The sequence below is a fragment of the Rhinolophus hipposideros genome, assembly GCF_964194185.1.
Source record: "Rhinolophus hipposideros genome assembly, chromosome: 15".
Taxonomy (NCBI): Eukaryota; Metazoa; Chordata; class Mammalia; order Chiroptera; family Rhinolophidae; genus Rhinolophus; species Rhinolophus hipposideros.
Window position 1 is genome coordinate 4,403,617 of NC_138061.1, and position 14,442 is coordinate 4,418,058.

General features: G+C 51.1%; 1 protein-coding gene across 2 annotated transcripts in view; it reads right to left on the reverse strand.

Moving 5' to 3' along the window:
• Positions 1–14,442, reverse strand: part of DOCK1 (dedicator of cytokinesis 1) — a 453,094-nt gene that overhangs the window by 356,702 nt on the left and 81,950 nt on the right. For both annotated transcript variants that reach the window (XM_081074113.1, XM_081074112.1), the window contains exons 13-17: positions 11,753–11,878; positions 7,225–7,349; positions 6,061–6,159; positions 5,021–5,093; positions 335–438 (exon numbers count right to left, since the gene is read on the reverse strand). In XM_081074113.1, coding sequence (XP_080930239.1) covers positions 335–438; positions 5,021–5,093; positions 6,061–6,159; positions 7,225–7,349; positions 11,753–11,878 — 527 coding nt within the window. The remainder of the gene's footprint in view (positions 1–334; positions 439–5,020; positions 5,094–6,060; positions 6,160–7,224; positions 7,350–11,752; positions 11,879–14,442) is intronic.

Below are 14,442 nucleotides of genomic sequence, written 5' to 3' on the forward strand. Positions count from 1 at the left end.
CCCACATTATCCTTGATCCTTTTCACCATCATAATATTTGCATTTGATCATTTGCTAAACAGTTTATTCTAATGATTTCCCTAATTCCTGTCAATTAATTCATGTCACCAGAGCATTTCATCCTACAGCGCCTGATAGGTTATTGTATATATGTATCATCTTCTCGCTTTAGAAGCAGCTCAAAAGCTGGTCATCGGAAATGTGCATTTGCATGACTACATGCTGCTGGCCAGCAGCTGTCTCACAAAGGGGAGAACCGCCAGCTCGGGCCAGGAAGCCCAGAAAGGCAGGCAGCAGTCAACATCAGCAAGATGGCACCCATGGAAAGGCCTACCTTATAGACGATAAGATCGTGCTCGCCGTCTCTCAGAGTGGTCCCATCATATCTCATCAGCTTCACAAACGCTAGTGCAAATATTTTCTCAGATTTGTCTTTAGCTGCAATAGAAATCAATAACGTCTTCAACTGCCGTCGTAACAAAGTAACATCCTACGATGGTGCGGGGGGACTGCCTTCATGAAACAATTATAAAACCGTATTGACACGTGTCAAAGGAAACACAAATAAGTGGGGAGAGAGTAAGGTTCGGCAGTAGGAAAACTCATCATAAAGGGAATTGCAAATTCAAAACAATTCCAACTCAAGTCTCACAGAAGCGCTTGCTCATGAATTTGAAAACTGATTGGAGAGTAAAGGACCAAGTACCAGGATGATTTTGCAGGAAAGCCTGCAATACTAGAAGCCAAGAGTAACTGTACAGTGATACTAATGAAGACAGTGTGTTTAGCCTGAAGACCCACAGACCAATGGGAATGGCCATGGTCTGGAAACACGAGGCCCATGGCCAATGACAGCAAAGGGGCAACACGTTCACTCGGGGGAAACAAGCAAAGAGGATGGAGTCCGACCACACACCATCCGCTAATATAAATCACAGCGACTGAAAAACCTCACTGTCACCTTCCGTTCCCTATCTGGCAAGGAAGTTCCTCCCGAGGTGTCTGCAGGAGAGGCTCCTGCCCTCATTTCCTTCAAGTTTCGGTGGAAGTGTCACCCACTCCGAAGTGAGCAGCTGATTAAGACAGTAAGTTTGTAGCCTGGTCACCTCCTTGTCCTGGCCTGACTTAGTTTCCTTCCTAGTTACTATGGGCTGAATCGTGTCCCCGCAAATTCTTATGTAGAAGCTCTAGCTCTAGGGAGGTGCTGAAGGGTAAACAAGGTCATATGGTGGAGCTCTGATGCTATACAATCGGGGCCTTTAGAGGAGAGGGAGAGACGTGGGGTTCTCCTCCATGTGAGTTCGCAGCAAGATGACAGCTGTCTGCAACCTGGAAAAGGGCTCTCACCCAAACGCAACCATGTTGGTGCCCTGATATCAGACTTCCAGCCTCCAGAAATGTAAGAAAATAGATTCCTGTTGTTTAAGCTCCCTCGTCTATAGTATTTTGTTGTGACTGCTGGAAACAACGAAGACAACAGTCCTACCGCTACCAGATTACCAGGTGTGAGAGCGTGTGAGAGCGTGTGAGTGTGTGTGTGTGAGTGTGTGTGTGTGTGTGAGTGTGTGTGTGTGAGTGTGTGTGTGTGTGAGTGTGTGTGTGTGTGAGTGTGTGTGTGTGTGTGTGTGAGTGTGTGTGTGTGAGTGTGTGTGTGAGTGTGTGTGTGTATGTGTGTGTGTGTGAGTGTGTGTGTGTGTGTATGTGTGTGAGTGTGTGTGTGTGTGAGTGTGTGTGTGTGTGAGTGAGTGTGTGTGTGTGAGTGTGTGTGTGTGTATGTGTGTGAGTGTGTGTGTGTGAGTGTGTGTGTGAGTGTGTGTGTGTGTATGTGTGTGTGAGTGTGTGTGTGAGTGTGTGTGTGTGAGTGTGTGTGTGTGTGAGTGTGTGTGTGTGTGAGTGTGTGTGTGTGTGTGTATGTGTGTGAGTGTGTGTGTGTGTGTGAGTGTGTGTGTGTGTGCGCGCGCGCATGTGCGTGTATTCGTTGTTTATGGTTAATTTCACCCACTGGACTTTGGATTCGGGAGACAGTGTGTATTCTTTCACTGCTGTCTCCCCAGTGCATGAAATAGTGCCCACCATATATCAGGCACTCAGTAAATATTTGTTCTAGTTGGGGAGACACCAAAAGCTTACTCTTTCCACTAACAAAGTCAACAAAACTTGGTGATTTGTTGAAGGCTTATGGTGGGAATGGGGGCGATCTGGTTGGGGGGCAGAAAAGGTCTCTCTGAGCCGAGATGTAAACCTTCCAGGAAAAGAGGTGGCCAAATGCAAAGAGCCCACAATCGGAGCGGATCTGGCTGGTGGGGAGACAGAAAGCCAGTGTGACCGGTGAGTCGTGGGCAGTGAGGGGTCCAAGGCTGGCAGGGGCCACATCAGGCAGGGATGGAGGGGGAGTCTGGACTGAAGAGATGGACTCGCCAGGAACTCCTCAAGATGCAATCCGAGTATAGCATGGAAACACTGAGTCTCAGAGCAGGAACTAGCTTTAAAGTTATGTACCCTATGTTGTCCTTTTAGAGACCACAGGACAGAGGTCCAAGGCGGGAGGAGCACATGTCTGCCCACGTTGAGTCAGGGACTAAAATATATACCAGAAGACGCCACTGCGTGAGATAACACAGCTCATTAATCTTTGCATGGTGGTGTCCTTCAGTATCTGGCACACAGTAGGTACTCAACAAATGCTAGTCAACTAGATGAATGAATAAACAATCCACTAACCAAAAACAAAGGGGGGATGAAAAGTAAAAAAAAGTATGCACCTTAGGAATCAAAGAGAAACCTTTGTAAAAAGGCACTAGAAAATGCAAAATATCTTAATGTTCAGGTGAAAAGAACAGCTCCTTCTAAGTTTGGGCTGACACAAAAAATAAAGAACGTCTCTGTGAAAGCTGCCGCGACTCAGAAGGACACGTGACCACACCTACCAGGCGCGGGCTTCTCCCATCACACTATCAAGTAGCACAGAATAAAAATGCTCCTCTTTTATTACTATCATACATCTTTACACCAAGGGGATGGAGTCCGGCCCCACGTTAAATGATCATTAGCAGCCATCATGAGAGACAAATTCACAAAACGTCAGGCACCACGGGAGGAGGCCGTGTGCTCCAGGAGCAGGCCGGGCTGCCCCACCCAGCCAGGCCCCCTCCAAACAAGGGAACCCACCAGCCCCTGGCAGGCTGGGCCCGGAAGCCACACACCTGCTCTCTCTCGTGTAAAACATGAGCTGATGCATCTGGAATTGCTAACAAGTGGCTGGAGAGTGTCACACAGTGACATCCGCCCAAACTTCCCAACCCCGAGGATAGATCCCAGCCTGAGAAAGCCCAGCACTTGCGCCCTTTGGGGGAAAGCAGCTCATATTCTGCCGGGAGGGGGCTGCACAATGTGGTCTCAGTTCTCTCCATTTCTGACCCAAAGGGTCTGCAGACGGGGCCAGGGGAGAGGCCCTGGTGGCCACCATCACCCCAGCAGCTGACAGCTTAGAATTTCGTCAGCATCACCCTTTGCAAGCTCAATACGGCTCCAAAGTCCCACAAGCTGTGGCCACGGAGACTTCATTAATTATGCAAATGTGTCATGGTACGTAGGGTGATAGCATCTTGTCTATAATGAGTTCTTAAAACAGACAAGAAAAACAAGGATTTTGAAAATTAAAATGCAACAGAAGCTACCCCTCTGCCCTAGTGAGATTTATTAATTAGAGAGAACGAGCTTGTTATAAGGGGGAGCGTGCTCAAATTTTGAGATCAAGGCCTCTGTGGATTCTAGAACGTTGTTCCTGCCCTCCAGCGCCACTCGCCTCCTGCTCCCCTGCAGCCCACTCAGCCGTGGTCTGACCAGCTGCCATCCCCTGCTATTCCACTCCCTCAGGCCTTGGCTGCAGACCTACCTGCCCTAAATGTCCCCCATGCACACACTCACACCTCTGCACTGCACCCGACCCTCCACGCTGCCCTGCTCTACTTGGTTCTCACAAGTGACCACAATCCTCGACTCAACCTCAGTTCTGTAAGAGGAGAGCCCTCCTGTGCAGGCCCCAAACTCGGGGAGGGCCCGGCTCGGGCAGGCCCCCAGAAACAGTCAAGAGGATGGACCACTGTCACAGCAGCAGTGGTGTCCACCAAGCCTCTGCTCTGTGCCAAGCAACGTGCCACGGCTCAGGAGACTCCATCTCGCCTCACCGAGACCCTGTCCTTCTTACCCTCAAGCTGAAGCATCTGCGGAGGTACACAGAGCCAGGCTGAGGCTCCCCCCGTGTGGCCCTGGCCCCACGGGGTCATTGGTGACCCTCACAGCCACACAGATCACCCTTTCCCTCGATGGTACAGCACACAACTGTAGCCACCTCACTGTCACTTGTTTCCCCAAATCTATGGATAGAGACCTTGAGGATGGGGAGCAAATCTTCCTTCTGTGATTGTATTTAGTGTCTGACACAGGGCTGTGTCCTCAGTAGACAATTAATTCAACAAATGTGAGGAGACAGATTTCAGTCATCGATAACCAATTCTTTTGGAAGGTGAACGTTTCCAAACCAGTTCTCTCTTCCCAAAGTCTTAGCATCATGATCAAAGCTGCATCAGCGTCTCTGATGAGAAAAGCTCTGCCCAAGTTCTAGACACCAGGGCCTCTGGAAGGCCTCAATGGTTTTCAATTCCAATGCAGAGTAGTAAGAGCCCACGTTTGGAATCTACTTGTATCTCAGTGACTTTTCTGATGGATGGAACCGTGTTACAAGCAAAATGGAGGAGAGGAAATCAAAAGAAGAGCCAGTAGCAGCACCTCATCGGAAAAACTCAAGAAGAACATTGAGATCTCCTGTGAGATCTTGGCTCGATGAAAGAATCAATACAAATTCCGAGGAACAGGGAAACGTGGGACACGAGCTGAAGTGTCAAGACCTCACTGTGTTATGGCAACCAAGTTCTAGAAACTTCTAGAACAATCTAGAATAGAAGTGCAGCCTATTGGGTTTTCCCTTGACAAACGTGGGATTAGGTGTTGGATTACTCACAGTCCTGCGAGGATCGATGGCGGAAAGTGAACCGAAGGTGACTGCGGTTGACGTCCTCGATGGGAATGGCCACCTTGCAGAATTGAAAAGGGAAGTTTATGCACCTCGACCAGCATCGTCTCGCTTTAGCAGCTCTATTCCGCTGGAGAGACCCTGCACAGCTGCACGTGTTTCTACACTGCGGTGCCGGAAACACTGGCTACCTAATCCCCTGTGTGGTTTTCCTGAAGGCACCTTGCCTTCTGAAAATTTAAACAAGGTAACGTTGGAAAGGATGCAAAGCCAGCTCTGGGAGGCAGCTGAAGTTTCTTCAAACGCTCCATCCTCACTGCTAAGATTCTATTTGTAAAAGTCGCCGTTTTTGTTGTGAGCCCTTCCGGGAATGTCTGTGTTCCCTCCACAGCTTCAGGGACCTGCCCTCAGCGGCAGGATGAAAGCCTTCCTGTCATGACTTATGGTGAAAGAAGAAAGACCTAATGCATGCTGCCTTTAAGCAAAGATTGTGCCTGATTCGCATATCTAACAGCTGCCTGCTTAGATATCCAGCCGTCCGCTGGCCTGGTTTGCAAATACTCGGGCCCTTGGTGTGTGTCGGCTGGTGTCCTCCACGGTGGGCCACCGTGGGATGTCGGCATGCCACGTGCATTATGAAACGCAGCGGCAGCGCCAGGGTAACGGGACCCTGCCATACCCTCCGCATAATGTCATCTCTACTTTTTTTCCATTTGGTGTAAAGACAGCATTTCACACATAAAACATACCCGGCAAGAGAAAGACAATAGCTGCCTTTAAAGGACTCTGTCATTTGTCTCCATGAAAGTCCTATTTTCATGTCCCAAAGGAGATGAGAGCAAATGTATTCCAAGAAATGCCCGCGTGGTTCCTTAGCAACCTTGAGTGACTTTGTGGAAAGGTCCTATTGCTCAGGGTGCCTGTCGGTGAGCAGCCCCTGGGCGAGATGGGAGGTGGGGGCTGCCTCAGGACACTAGTGAGTATTTCATAACCAACCCCAAGGGACAAAATGACCATGTAAATGATACCTTCACAGTCTCAAACCAGCGCGGCTGTTTCACTTGGTAGTAAATTACGGACTTGTACTCTGAAATCGCTTCATCACCAGCACCGGGGAAAATCACATGCTTTAAAAGAAAGCACAAGGAGTTCACATCAGATCTCACAGAGCTTGACATGGCACCATCTCCCACCTCCCGCCCCCATTAGACGAGCCAGCAGGAGCGTGCGCACTCCAGGAATGCCAAAAGAACCTACAAATGCAAAGTGCTCCCAGCAATGGAAGAACAGATCCATCTGACGCCAGCAGCCAGCATAAAACCCTTGCATTCAGACAATGAGGTGTTAAGGGCTTTGCGATAATGGGGGGTGTGCTGTCATCCACTCTTCTTACCCTCCCCCGTAATAACGCCAACATTAGGATCTTCAGGAAGTTGCCTGATTCACTCAGTACCTCTAGAATAAAGGGCTACGGGCAAAATTTAGGAGGTGACAACACTCCCTCCATTCCTGCAGCCATAAACACTGACCACGCGTCTAGTGGGAACAGTACTGGTTAAGCCCAACTGGCAAGGACAACAGTGTCCAGTGTGACACTGGACATGGGCCACCCTGAGAGAAAGGATGCCCCTACCTCCTGGCTGGCACAGCTGAGCCTTGGGGTGAGCACAGGGTGTTGAGCTCAGCCACGTGGGCAGAGGGAGCCCAGCCCTCCAGCCGTGGTCCAGAGAGGCAGCCAGCAGGGACACCTGCTTTGGCTTGGCCTTGGGACATCGAAGGAGGCCACAGCCTCCAAGCACGGCCCAGGACACTGAGTCCTGCACGCTGCTGTGACCACTCCAGAGGAGGTCTGGCCAACCAGCACCGCCCAATAGAGCACAAGCTCGGATGCCCAGCTTCACTGCCACGCTCCACCTCTCACGAGCTCTCTGAGCCTCAGCCAGCCAATTTATTTCTCTGGGCCTGAGTCCCCTCACATCTCAGGTGGCATTAATACTGGTACCCAAACTACTAGGACCTCAGGCGCTGCTGGGACAGGCTGCCCCTTAGACAAGAGGGAGAAAAGGAAGACAGAGCCAAGGCGAGGCCCTAGAAACAAGAGTAGGTCCTTTCGTATTCTGTAGCCGCACCAAGGTGAACCCTTGGCAAGTAACACTGTACCACCACAGATTAAACTTTGCGACAATAAATACCTCCAGTCGTTTTCCGTCTTCATCGTAAACAGAAACTGTGACTTCCACATTCTTTGCAGTCGTTTTGCTTCCTTTATCAAAATCTCCTTGAACTAATGTTACGTAGATGTCATTTCGAACATCACCTGGGGGAAAGAAACTATACCTTTACAACCAATCCATTATTCATCGTGTAACCGTGGATTTTGCAAAATGGTGTAACTCGCTACCTCTCCTAGCAGACTATCATAAATACTGCATTAGATTATGAAATATTTTCTACAAAGTTATCTCAGCATTTAAAGGCATGACAAAAGCAATTTTCATCATCATCCTAAGACTTGAGAGGAAGAGGAAAATGTTCAAGGCCCCTAATTATCTGCTTGGTTCTTCCGCTGGGCCGAGAAGCCTCGAAACCTCTGGGCAGCCCCAGCCCAGAGCCACTCAAATGCTGACGATGAGTTTGCCAGGACCCACCCCGTCTCTAGTGCCCATGGCTCACTGCAACCCACACGACCATCCCTCCTCAGACCACTGGCTGCGGTAATCTGGATCCCAGTCGCCAAAAACCACCACCACATCAGCTGGCACAGTGAGAATAATTGGCAAGGTTGGTATCTTCTTCATTTTACTAAGGAGTTGAACAAAAAGCTGATTAAGGTGGGAACCAAAAGCCCAGGTCCTGAGTTGCCCGGGATCAGGGACGAGGGATATGTGCAGAGAGGGGGTTTCTGCATGGATCGCCTCTCCTCCAGGTGGGCAGCTGGCAGGACCCAGAATGGGACCACGCAGCAGAAGGACAAAATAGAGCTGTGAATTTTATGCTTTATTACAGTGGAGTTGACATGCAGTACAGACCCAGACATCTGAAACTGGGATGGGCCTTACATTGGGGGGAAAAAAGAAAAAGACCCACAACTAACGAGCTGAGATGCTTCCCACTGAGTAATATCCGAAGCCACTGGCAATGGTCTGGTTGGAAAAACTTAGCAAGCTTCCTTAGCAACATGACTTAAAGGAAGCTTCCCCACTGTCCGTATGGCCACCTCCCACGGCTGACCCACCTGCTGAGCCCTGGGGACACAGGACAGTTTTTGTCCAGAGCAGCACAGGGCCACGCTGGGCACAGAACAAGGAAACCTTAAGAAAAGAAATCCCCTTGTTTTCTTGTTTTTCCTGTTTTTTACTGCTCTATTTTGGCTTTTAATGTATGCAACTATTAAACTTTCATTTAAAAGTCATTACGATAATAATAATCCCTATGGGCCGCTGCAAGCTAGTAAGTGCTGGGAAAGGAAGCAGGGCTGCACGCTATCCCGACTGTGAGACACGTTAGGAATGATGGAGCCGGGGAGTCAGCACCGCGAGGCAAGGCTGCATTCAGAACCTGCCAGGAACGAGCTGTGGGACCGTGGACCAGTCACTTACCCGCCTACCCACTCCAGCATCTACTGCCAAACAGTTTCATCAGTCAGGGGAGTCTGGATGATCTTTCTCTCAGCCTGAAAATTCCATCAAAGCACAAAAGCCACAAGCCAAAAGGTGCCGACACCTTCACAGAGACCACATGAGCCAGAGAACTAACATGCTAGGGCGGAGAGGTGGGTAAGCCCTAGGGTCTCCCTCTCCCACTGGCCCACAGATACACACGTGGGCCTTCCCAGAAGTAAGACCCCATGTTTAGTGGGTAAACCCCGCACACAGGTGCTCACAAGAGGCCCTCGGCAAATGCCTCCTGGCTCCAGGCTCTCACTGAGGGGAGGACAGAACCGGAAGGAGACTTGGGTGGATTCAGGGGAGTCCACCTTCCGTTTGCCTCATCGAAGCCTCCAGCCACCTTCCTGGTTCCCTCTCCTCCCCCACCCCGCCCCAATATCCCGCAGGACTCCAAGCCTTCCAGTGGTCAGGAGAAAGGAGAAAAGCTGGCTGTGGTAAGGGCGATCACAAGCTCTCCCACTGAGCAGAGAGAGGTGCCTGGGACAGGGCGGGGTGACACACAAGTTCTCCCAGGCGACAGGCGGGGATTGCGAGTGAACACCCTCAGGCCTTCTCTCCTCCAAGGGTAAGGCGTGGCACCCACAGCGTGGCAGTGATTACTGGGCTGCAGAGCTGGCGGTGACTCACGCAGGCTAAAATCCCGCACGAGAAGAAGCCCCACTCCCAACGTGGCACATGGCACCCAGCGGAACGACGGTCAGCCGGATGGCTCCCCATGAATCTATCATGAGATGACTTTAGAGGTTGCGGCTTCCTTTTAAGTCTATCAGTTATAAGTTAAACACGACCAGTGTGAACTAGAAGCTTCCCAGGTCTCCCTTTGAACATGAGGACATCCTAAGGCCACCGAGAGAGACAATGTATAGATCTGCATCTCGAATTCAAATGCAAACACAGCCACTGAGAAATCCAAATGAATCTGCCTCGTACAGACTTGACCCGTACAAGCAGCAGAGGTTCCAGCTTCATAGCACAACGAACGTCACACTTCCTTCCTGCACAGTTTAACCAATTTTAGATGTCTTTCATATTGATTTACCAGACAAAGTGTACCATGACCCACAACAATCCTGAAAGCAGAGGGAGTAGGAAGAGCGTGTCCCCAATTGCCCTAAAATAAAGCAGTAACTGTGACAGCACGCTGAGTGGCCACCTCTCCCCTCTCCCTGCAAGTGCACAGCAGAGCCCAATAAAAGGGGGCCGCGGGGAGCTGTCAAACGTGGGGTGGTTGGGCCCCATTTCCACTGCTCATTAGCCGTGTGAATTTCGCGGTGGCTTAATCTTGATGGGAATTCATCCAACAACAATTTATACCCTTCCGGGACCCTCAGGTAAATCAAGCTCGACCATCAGGGTGAATGTCAGCTGCAAACCATAGACATAAAGGGTAGATATTAACATGCTTCCAAGATCTCGTGAGGATCAAATCTGATTATTAATATGAATGTTGTTTGGAAACGGGAAAAGTATCACATATACAGAAGAGATTAATCTTAACACGGGCGTGGCCTCATTGGTTGAAGAAGCGGAAACTCCATGACTGGGCCTGAGCAATGCAGGTGTGATGACAAACACACTGAGCAGACACCCAGGGGAAACACGCACATTCTGCTCCTTCCTTCTGATCAGATGTTCATCCAGACTTGCAGGGTGTCCACGCCTCCCTCAAGCCACTCTTGCAGTTGGGAGGAGCTGACCCCATCCAGACGTCCAGGTGGCCAAAGTACACTCCACCACCCGGCCCGATGCTCTCCAGGGTCTGAGGCGGCCCAAGCAGCCCCGGCAGGATGACACTCAGCCTCCTCGGCTGGAAACACTGGGTCAGAAGCATGCCATGCCTTTCAGGACACTGGGATTTGGGGAGAACTTGGGAGGCAACAGGGTCTGTCCCCCGAACAGGAAGTCAATATGCGAAGCACACAGCTCAGCAGAGCGAGCTGGGGGGTAACTGAGGCAGGGCACGGGCAGACATGGAGGCCTGCTCTGCTCTCTTCCTCAGTCCAATGAGCCGACCCATGAGACTCCTCAGGGTTCGGCCGTGTGGCCTTGTGTTTTCTGTTACTTATAACCCTAACGCGTCCTAACTCCAACCAGCCCTATAACTGAACCAGCCCTATAGGTGGGAATTATTATTATTCTCCTTCTTCAGAGGAGGCAACTACAGCTAAGAAAGGTCAGGTAACGTGTCCAGGCCATGGCTCCAAACAGGAGCAGACGTGAGACTCTAAGCAACGCACCAAACTCCAGGCCCTGCGTGCTCACCTCTGGGGCCAAAGGGTGGGGTGCGAGACTGTGGTTCGCTCTGGTGAAGAGACAACCCACAATCTACGCAGAGGGCCATTTTTCGCAGCCTGGGAGACAATAGGGTATGGTCACCTACCCTGTGCTCCCTCACTCTGAACACATTCTGGATGTTTCACATGCTCTTACAGGACCACACGAAGGGCCGAGGGACAGCACCGGGAACCTACGTCATCATCGTAAAGAAGTCACCTTAGTCCTGCAGTGAACCAACCATCATAACCAATCCATTCACCAGAGCCTAAAGGGAATTCCGAACAACTCTCCCAACGGTCCCCTCCTGGTCAGCCTTCATTTCGTGACTAAGCATGACCCAACCAACGCATGCACTGCTCTGGCCAGGTATGGGCAAGAACAAAGCGTTTCCTTAGGTAATGAGGATGGTCACCCAGCTGGTGACAGGAACCCATCTCACGTCCTCGGGGCTGGGCTTCTGGTAGACGCTCATGTCACCCTTGTGTTCCTATTACTGCATTGTCAGGACTCACTTCCCACGAGCCCTCCCAGGTTATTATAACTGAGAGGAGACACTTCTGCTCGGCCTGAACCTGGGAGGTCTGTTCTCACTGAGGCCGCAGCTCCTGCCTGAAGAAATGACCTAAAACCACCTGCCACACACACAGCCCTCTGCCTGTCAGCGCTCCTACAGGTCACTGTCCCCATGGCACTAACTGTGACCAGCTACGGGAAGTCCCCAAACACCGGCTACATCCACACCACACTCAGAAACACTGCAGGAACCGGTTCTTACCGGGCATGATTATCTCCGGGAACCCCGTTTTCCGAGCCACCGCTGTGGTCCTGTCCACTAAATGAGGAAACTCCTTTCTAATCTGATGGATATCGCCAGGGAGTAATTTCAGGGTTACCCACAAACCTAGAAAAACAACAGATGCATGAGTCACATTTTATCTTGTACATTTTTAAAAGAAGGTATCACAAAGCCCCCTTTAATGAATGAGCAATGTTTAATTCCCAAGTCAATGTCTTAAGAGAAAACGTGGGTGTATGGGAAAGAGAAAGACTGGCCCAGGGGAATTCCCTGCATCTGATTAGCTGGGAGACGGACCATGCACTGGAGGTGCCTAGCAACAGGTGTGCACATCACAGCAGCTGTGCACCACGTCTGCCCAGGACCAGCGATGCTTTTGAGTTGATACGCATTGAAGATAAACCAGAAGGTAGCATTTTCTGGGAGTGGACTGAGAGGCCATCACTTCTCATTCTCCCAAGAAGGATGACAGTGGAGGAGGGCTTGGACGTTACGCTCACAGCTGGACCCACGGAAGCTGCCAGATGCTACGCAGCACCGCTGCTCCCCAGGTGGGCAGCAGAGCAGGCCAGGAGCCAGCTGCAGCCGGGCAGCCTTACAACGTCACGTACAGGAGAACAAATGCTCTGGCCGCTGCTTGGCTCTTTCCTCTAAGGGGAGAATGAAGACTTTCACACCCTCCAAGCAAGACGCAGAGGACGTCTTGGAGAGAACAGGGTGAAGTCACTAATGCCTGCGAGCTGAGTGTGTGCCCTGCTCTCCCTCCTAGAAAAGCTGATGGAGGTTCATGTTTGGTATGAATATAAAACACTCTCAGGCAGGAATACAAAGGGGGTAAGGAGAGCGAATCAAGATGACACGTTTAACAAAATCAAAGGCAGGAGACAAAGCAGTTGCTTGGTTCTCTCTGTCGTTTTCAAGGATGCTGCCTTTCTCCCAAATCAGAAGGGAGTTGTCACTGTCAGCTGGCACACTGTGAGCTCCAAGAGCCCGGGGATCGGGCCTACTTGCTCCCTGGTCACTCAGCTCTGTAGGATCCCACAAGCCCATCAGAATATAACGGCACCTGTCCTCACTCCCACTACAATAGACATGTGTGTCTGTCTGTCTGTCTGTCCAGCTAGCCCTCCTCTCAATACAAGCCTGAAGGTTGCAGGGACCATTCACCAGTGCTTAGCTCAGCACCCAGAACTCAGGAGAGGACGATGGGAAAGCCACAGCCCTTGCCCACAAACTACCTGCATTCTAAGTGGAACAGGTAGACGTCTAAAGGGTCCATGCAAGATGCCATCTGAGGCTGCTTCTGCCGAGAACGGCTCTACGTGATTGAATCCCGCCCCTCATACCCTGACCCTCTAGCTTCCTCAACTTCTAGCAGCTGGGCTGGAACCATCTTTGTCCTCTGCAACCATCTGCACTGCCTGTGGCTGATCAAGTCTGTGGTCACTGATGGCATTTTACTCTTTGCCAGCTGCTGACACCCCTTTCCTCTTGCCATCGACTGAGTCCCTCTGATTTACTCCACAGTATCTAAGAGCACCTACTGTGTGTCCAACACAGTGGGCACCGCAGACACATAGCGAACACTCATTCTAGCCCCACCAGGTACTTGGCTTCCATTCCATGAGCCCAACACTAAGCATGGGCTCTCAGTGAAATACGGAATTTGGATACAAAGAGGTTTTTTAAAGGAAAAGTCAATTGCATGTGAAGACTGCATCCCCAAGACTGCCATCCTGGGGTCACAGAGGTTCCCCCAAAAAAGGGGCATCACGCCGAGATCTGAAGATGAGTTGCAGGCCTGCGTGGCTGGAGCTCCGAGACACAGGGCAGAGAGCTGTGAGATGTGGACAGGAAGCTGGCAAGGCCCAACCCCGTGTAGCCCTGTCAGGAGTGGCGGGAACTGTGTGTGGCCCATCTGAAGGACAGTGGGGACCCAGAAGAGGAGTGAGTCCCTGAGTTTGACTTGACAGCACTCTGGTGGCTGTGTGGGGCTGGACAGGTGGGAGTTTAGAGCAAAGTGAGAGGGGCCACTGCTGGAGCCCAGAGGGACATTGGCAGGATGACACCTGTGGTCGGGGGAGCATGGAGGTCAAACGAGAAAGGGAGGAAGGAGATGGAAGGAGGGGCGGCTGTCCGAGACAGACACAGTTGTGGGCAGGACCAATAGCAGGCCCAGGGCACATTCCCCTGAGCCGGGAAACCCTGCATCCCAGAGGGGACATCATGAGGGGCAAGAACACAGAGCGGGGAAATAAAAAGGGCCCCGGCATGGAGAACGCTGCTGTTTGGAACCTCATACGGGGAAAGAGAAGCCAGCGGGGTACACGGGGAGTCAGGGGAAAACAGGGACAATCAGGAGGGGTGGTGTCAGTGTGGCGACAGCACAACATGCATCCCACGGAGAGGGGAGAGTCTGCGGAACAGACAGCCAGGTGTCACGGAGACCTCTGCAGGAGATGTCACTGCAGGTGGAAGAGGACGAGCAAAGGCTGGCAGAGAAGGACAAAGGAGGCAGAGAAGACGAACAGCAGCGACAGCGGGAGAAAGGTAATGAGACAGATGTATGATTCCAGGTAGGATTCTTTTTATGGTGCTTTCCTTTTCTTTTCTTTCCTTTTAGATTTTTTTTGTTTTGTTTTCTTTATTTTTAAGGCCTAGCAATCCTG